Below are 7,433 nucleotides of genomic sequence, written 5' to 3'. Positions count from 1 at the left end.
GTTAAGCCTTGCAATTTCAACCCAACCTACAAATGGTATATGAAGGACCACCTCCGTAGCATGCAGGAGATCACCTCTACGTGTTCTTGATAAGGCCTACATATTCAAAATATGAAACATTTGTTGCTCTTACAGTGAAACTATCTGCTTTAAAATTTTACTCAAAATGGTGTTACCAAGTGTATGTAAGACTGCTAATGGCAGACCTTGGTGAAATTCCACTGCCCCTGCAATGTTTGGAAAGACAGAAGAAGATCTGAACAATGTTGTCTCTGTTTTAGAAAGACTGTTCCATCAATAATAAGATTTTATTGTAAAATCACGATTAAGGCTAATTTGAAACTGTATCATAGAATTTAGATCAAGCTGTGAAATAACATAGATGTTAGATCAAGCTTGTGACCCCAAGTTAAGCCAGAGTCAATTGGGATGTCTGGGAGAACGTATAAATTTCATCACAGACTTGAGTAATAAACCAGTGAAGCTTTTTTTTTTTTTTTTTTTTTTTTTTTCCCAAGGAGCTAAGTATTTAGACTTCTAAATAACTGTTACACAATTTGCTGCCGGGTGCCACCACAGTTGCCAGGTAATTGGTAACTACCAGTACTCTTCTGTGCTCTTCGAATAATTTTGTGCGAGCTTTATATGTATGGAAGGAAATGCAATCGAAATTAAATAGTCGTCCAAATCCTGTCTTCGACTGATAAATAGGTTGAAGCCAGTGCTTTTATTTGGACTAACAAACGAGAGAACTGAACGTATGGAATACTGCTTTCTAAACTGTGCTTATTACTGCCTGGGGCTATCGATGATGAGCAAGATTTTCCCAGTCTTGGGGAGCTGCAGTGACTTCCCGCCCGGGGAGCGTGCGAGGGAACCCAGCGGGCTCAGCCGCGCTCCTGCGCGGACACGTCAGGGTGTCCGGGAGCGCGCAGGGCGCCGCGGGTCCGCACGCCGGGGCGCGGGCAGCAGGTGCGCGGGGGGACCTGCGCCCCTCGGCTGTGAATCCTCCTGTGCTCTGATACCTACCTGCTCGGGAGCGGCTAACACCAACTTGATTTTTGAAAGGAAGAGGGGGAAAAAAAAATTTTTGGCACTGTTGTTACTTCAGCTGTCCGGGCCTCGGTCGCGGCAGCTGTCGCCACTTTTCTCTCCTGGGAACCTCGCTGTTTTGTGGCGAAGCCGGGGCTGGAGCTCTCCGCGCCGCGCTGGCCGCCCGGGCTTTGAAAGTAGCGCGCAGCATCACAGCAGCTTGGCGCTCGCGTTTCTCCAGCGTCCCTCGCCCCACCGTCTCCAGCTCCCCCGGCGGAGGCACCGGTGAGCGCTCCGCACCCACGGACGCTGCCCCGCGCCGGCTCGCCTCGCCGACATGGTATCACCCGAAACCCGTATCCCGTTATGGCGTGGTATATCCCGGCGCGGGAGGCGCTTCCCTCGGGCCGGTCGCGCCCGCCGCCCCCAGCCCGTCTGTTCCGTGGCGCTGAGACAGGCGCAGGGGCGCGCCCGCCGCTCCCTCTCTTTGTGTGCGAGCGAGGCAGGGAGCGCGCGCGGGCGGGCCCGAGACACAGCGCGGAGGAGGGCGCGGAGCAGCGTGAGGCCGGGGAGCGGCGCGGGCGGGCGGGCGGCGGTTCTGAGTGCGCCGCGGGGGCGGGAGGAAGGTGGAGTGAGGAGCGCGGGGCGGCGGCGACGGCGGCAGGGCGGGGGGGTGGGAGGGAGAGAGAGAGAGAGAGGAAAGGCGGGCGGCTGTGGCGGCGGATAATGATGGCGTGGTGTGTGCGGCCGCTGGGCGGCTGGGAACGCTGAGGGGAAGGAGGCGGCAGGACCCCCGCCCCCAGGTAGGCTGGCTCGGAAAGTTTGGGGCGAGGTACCGGGGCGGCTCCGCTGCGCGCCCCGCAGGCCCCGCGGCGCAGAAGCGCCACCGCGGGGAAGCCCCAAGTTGGGGCCGAAACTTGTGGCTTTTCCCGTTCCGGGCGGCGCGGGGAGCCCGGGCCCCTCCGTCCTGCCCCGCCGCGGTGCGTGCGCGCGGTCCGGCCCGGGCCCGGCCTCCCCCGGGCGGCAGGAAGGGCTGGCGCTGCCCTCCCCCCCCGCCGCCCGACCCGGCCTGGCCTGGCCCAGCCGGGGACGGCTCTTAGCTGAGGGGCGGCAGCCGGAGGTTGCAGGGGGGCCGCCCGCCGCCGCATCCCCCCGCCAGAGCCGTCAGGTCGGTGCCCAGGGTGCAGCTGGGTCCGCGCGTCCCGACCGACACAATGGGCTTTATCCCGCAGAGAGGTCTTGGGCTGCGATTCCCACCCCGAGTTTGGGATTCGTGTCACACGCCGGCGAGGCCCCGAGTTAATGGAAACTCTCTGTCTCTCTGCAGATGGCTTTCCGGATACCGCGATCCGCGCTGGGGATAACGCCCGATGTGGCCATTCACGCGCTTTGATTTCTTTTTCTCCACGTAGCGTCCCCTGCGTTCCGTTTCAATGCGAGCAGGGAGGCTGACTGAGTGAAAGGCTGCTTTTGGGATCTTCTGTGGGATCTACACTGCCTGGTGTTGGAGGGTGGAAGCTTTGCGCTAGGGCATCGTTCTTCTCATTCTTCTTAAGGAGTGGAGGGAGCTTTCTCTTAAACAATGATGAAAACCGAAGGCAAGGGGGAAAGGACTTTAAGAAGTGCTTCTCCACACCGAAATGCTTACAAATCTGATTTCCATGCTATCAAATGCTCTTTTGATGGTGTAAACAATCCTGACAACGCTTCCAACAAAACAGGCTTGCATCAGAAGCTGAGCACCTCTTCCAATGGAGGGGGAAGTGACCCACACAGTCGAGGCAGAGCTGCCACTTACGGCAACAGAGTACACAAGATCAAAAATATGTTTCTGCAAATGGGAAGCTCTTCCTCTTGTGAAAGCAATCCACCTGCTGAGACTAAACTGATCAGCCGGGCCGCAGCAGCGGAGCATGGTTCTTCTCCAGGTAGTCCATCTTTTCTCATTGTCCAAAAAAATAATCTTCTGAATACAACTACCAGCCCCAGTGGCAGTCCTGTGGATTCATTATCCGTGTCTTCTGCTGCTGACAAAGTCATCCGTAGCAGCGATGAGGTAGATTTGGACAAAGTAGCCCTGGCAGAAAAATTTTCAGAGACCAGGAAGCTCTTCGAGAGAAATATAAAACAACGGAGCTCAGTGGACAGATACTCCCCCAGCAAATGTGAAAGAAGTGAAGATAAGAGGAGACACGGTTCAGCTTCTGATTGCAGCAATGTGGTGGACCACTTCAGTTTTAATACAGAAGCAAGTCCTGCAGTTGCCCTGGAGAAAGTTGAAAATCAAAATAGTGAGGAGTTGAAGCAGCAACATGCTAATAGTGGTTCCAGATCTTCCTTCCTGAATGCAGGGCCCATTTCTAGGAGGCTGGAAAGCTTTCTGGGTGACAGTGATACCGAAGAATCCAAAGAAACTTCCAAAAATGATAGTTCTCCAAATCAGGACCCTTTGAGAGGCCAGCAGACTTTGAATTCATCTGCTATTGCTGAAGGATGTCTGGAGAAAGGTGCACTCCACAAAGTGCCTGAGATCTGCAGAGATGAGCCGAGCAAGGCACTGGGAAAAGACAAAAGAGAGCAACTGGTACTTGAGAGAAGCCCGTGGAATATGGGCAATGTGCCTGCTCAGGAGGCTGAGCAGATATCAGATACTGTTTGCTCCTGGGTTTCTCCCACAGAGGTGACTTGCACAGAGCTGGTTGCACAAGATGAAACCTTAGGGCATGAAAAAAAAGGTTTGGAGAAAGATCATGTTGATCAAGAGAATCAGAAGCTCGTATGTGATGTACAGGAAGGGAAGAGAAGCGACTATGCCTTGGAAGTGGTGGAAGAGTTTACGGATGGCAGCAAGACCAGTTGGGAAGAAGAAGGAGATGGGATGGCTGTAAGAGATGGTCCAGTTTCACAAGTACAGGATGTTCTAGAGCAGGAAGAGGATACTGAAGAAGAGGAGCAAACGTTAGAAAAGCAAAGTAAGGACTTCAGTGATTTTGGAATAGAGAATGCAGCTTTTGATGATGACAGGGACACAGAGCCAGAAAACCAAGAGCCTGAAGGCAAAGAAATTTTGGAAGGAGAGGAGGACTATATGTATGACAGCGAGTATGAGGAATTTCCTGGACTTTCTGAAGAGGAAGATCCAGCGCCAGACCGAAAAGTCAAGTTCTCAACAGCTCCTATCAAAGTAAGTACATTTGAGTTTTCTTTTTTCTTTTTTTCTTTTTAAATTGTTTTGCAGTCAAAATATTCAGGAAATAAATTTGAGGGTTTTGTGTTTTTTAAAGTTCTAAAAAGCATTTAAGAAGTGTAAGTTTATAGCTTTTATTCAACGCTAAGTATGAGAGAAGTTACCATTTCAGAAAATTTATTAGTTAGTGACAAGTGATTTCTTAATTACAGCTGCTTCATAAGATAGTGTAGTGAAGCACATGAGATTTTACTTACTGGACTTTTTCAGGAGCAGATATCTTTTAGGAGCAGATACAAACATCTTGACCTTTAATACTTTAATTTTTTTTTTAATTGAGGCATTGCATTAGGGATGATTATTTTCAGTTTTCCTTTTGGCACAAAAGTTTAAAAAAAATCCAAACAAATCATCAACCCCCTCGCCCCCCATAGAAAACTTTCATATTCGACTTCAGACTTGTTTATGGAATTGACTATAAGAAAAGATCAAATTATTGGTTCTCGTATTTTAAAACTCTAGAATTCTCTCCAATAATAACCATATATATGTTGTTTGGTTCTAATACTGATAGGTGAATAAGCTGTAGGAGTGTTAACGTGATTATTTTGGAGTTACAAAGTTGCAGAAGTGAAAGTTAGAGGGCAGACTGGCTAATGAGGAGTGGTGTAAGTTCTAACTTGAACAAATTAAAAAGATTTATGTGTCTGATCTTCCCCCACCAAAAATACCCACAAAGTTAGTTGCTCCACACTCCATCTGTGTTTACCCATAGTCTCTTGCAGACTTGAATTATTCTAGTCTTTGTTAAACTTTGGTAGGAGAATTGGGAGACATGGACGAGGATGGAACTGGGGCACTGTGCAGCCTTTCCTCAGCATGCTTCTCTTCTACTATCCCATGACTGAAAGAAATAATTTTTAATAAACGGCTTTTACATTTTGTTCGTAGAGAGTCAGGACTCATTTTACTGATTAGAGGGATGTAAAAATTCTGTTGACTCTTGAACTTCCCACAGCAGAGAGCTCTAATTTCCCAGTTTGCTAACACACACACACCAGTGCTGTACCCCAGAAGATGTTTTGATTGTGGCAAAAAAAATTGGCAAAATGTGAGTTTTGTTGCGTGTGGGTTTTTTATAGTCTCTCCGTAGACAAGCTGACTTTATATGGCTTTCTTCTAGTTGATGTTGCTTTAGTGGTGACCTGGAGCAGTGAAGGGAAGAGTGCTGCTATTGAAAACTGCATAATGAGTCTGGTTCGGGCTGGGAGAGAGCCAGAGGGGCATCAGTCCATTTCTACATGCATTTGTGCACTCAGTATCTGAGCAAAGTGCCGTGTAGAGTGTACTGTAAATGTGTTAAGTGACTTCCTGCTGTAGGCAGGGTTTTACTGATCATTGCTGATATCCCACTGGAGCAGTGGCCGTTAACAGACTTTTGCCTTCTTTGCTGTGTCCATGCCAGACATAGTTGAAAACCCCAGTAGAAATCTCAGTGCCAACTGTGATGGTAGCTCTTGTGTAGATAAAACTCAGGTTTTGGTAACAAGCACTGTTCAATTATAGCTGCTTCTCTGAAAGCTACAGGAAGCAACCTGTCTCAGATTATCATTTACACAATCAAGAGATGGAATGGTTAGAAGCAACTGGTAGTGGTTTCCTATGAAAAATGACATAGTCCTTGCCATAATCCCCACTTGGATTGGCAGAATAAACTGTACTTAATAGCAATAGGGTTACTGAGATACATTTTAAGGCCCTTGAATTGAAGCTTGTGATACTTGCCTTCCTTTATCCCCTTTCATTGAAACTGGACTGTATCTTTCCTACATTGGGTATAGTGATCGCTTGTCTGCATGTCATTTTCAATAGGTTTTCCATCTTTGTTCCTTTTGCCTAAGCAATGATTTCTGTTCCCATATCTGCCTTTTTGCTTCATGTTTTCTATGATAATTAATGGGAATAAGTCCTGGTTATATGTTTTTTAGGATTTGTATTCTATAAAATAAAGAATTCCAACTTTTTTATGCCTACCCAGAACTTTCTTTAGTTCTGTATTTTTAATATCTCAATAACCTTTTAGAAAATCCCAGTTTTACCTGACAGAAGGAAATCTCTCCATCTTTCTTCATAGATTTTGGTGCATCTTAAATTGGAAGAGAAAAAAAATCTCAGTGGTAGCTAAAAGATTATTCCTGGTCCCTACCACAGCTTAGAGCAGTGCCATAGTGTGAAATGTATCCTAGTATCTTCTTTTTTCAGCTTTATTTAGATTAATAAGTTTGACTAAAATGTGAGTGCCATTTTCAGACATTCGTAGCCACTAGAGAAGGTCTGTGATTCTTCTCCTCACAGATGTTCCTGAGAGAGGCCAGGCTGCCCTTGCATTCTTGCTGCTTTCATTCTGAATCTCTAGTGATGACAAAGAAACCATTCTGCAGTGATGGAGGTTTGAAATACCCAAAAGGGAAGTTGGATTTGTCTGTCGGTAATGGATAGAACTTAAAGGCACCTTAAAAGCAGCATTTATACTGCTGCAACAAAGAGAACTTGATTAATATTTCTGTTTCAAAGCTTCTAGTCAGTTGTAATATTGGCACGGTCTTTGGGTAAAAGAAGGAGACTGTGGAGCTCCCAGGGGTAGCTAACACTGTTAGCACTGCATCTGACCTGTGGTGGAGGTCCGTAATTGTTGACATCTGTAGCAGGGCTTGAGAACATAATTTGATCTGATAATTTCAGGAAAGATGGAACATAATTACACAAATACTCTGTTATTTTGTGTTGCCCTGTGCCTGTGAAATCAAGCATAGATGAGACTTTTTAAAAGAAATGTTTAAATTCCATAGAAGCTGTTGATAAACGACGTATGGGATTTTTTACTTGCTGCAGGTGACCAGACTCTCTAAATCTTGCTGCTGTTTGATCTTTCCAGAACCTGGGGAACATTTTATCTCGGTTCTTGTTTTCCTGGAGTAGTTTAGAGAGGGATACAGTACAGTTATTAGCAGAACTCCGCAGCCTGGGTTTGTGTTATGGTACACGAGCAATTTTTAGTCTCTTGTTGCCACATATGAAGCCAGTAAGGAATGTAAAGCACACTCAGTAGTCCAAGGTATTTGCAAGGGAACTGAATTTGCCTTTGTCTTGAAGTTTTCTAAGTAAACTGTGTAAACAATCAGCATTACACACAATGCAAATAACACGGGGTAAT

General features: G+C 47.1%; 1 protein-coding gene across 2 annotated transcripts in view; it reads left to right on the top strand.

Moving 5' to 3' along the window:
* The first annotated feature begins 2,580 nt into the window (after positions 1-2,580).
* The window catches only part of LOC119703545 (neurabin-1-like), a 38,027-nt gene continuing 33,174 nt past the window's right edge, over positions 2,581-7,433 (top strand). For both annotated transcript variants that reach the window (XM_038143568.1, XM_038143566.1), the window contains exon 1: positions 2,581-4,216. In XM_038143568.1, the coding sequence (XP_037999496.1) occupies positions 2,615-4,216 (1,602 nt within the window). In that variant the 5' untranslated portion in view covers positions 2,581-2,614. The remainder of the gene's footprint in view (positions 4,217-7,433) is intronic.

The sequence above is a fragment of the Motacilla alba genome, chromosome 7, assembly GCF_015832195.1.
Source record: "Motacilla alba alba isolate MOTALB_02 chromosome 7, Motacilla_alba_V1.0_pri, whole genome shotgun sequence".
Classification (NCBI taxonomy): Eukaryota; Metazoa; Chordata; class Aves; order Passeriformes; family Motacillidae; genus Motacilla; species Motacilla alba.
This window is presented reverse-complemented; position numbering and strand designations above follow the sequence as displayed.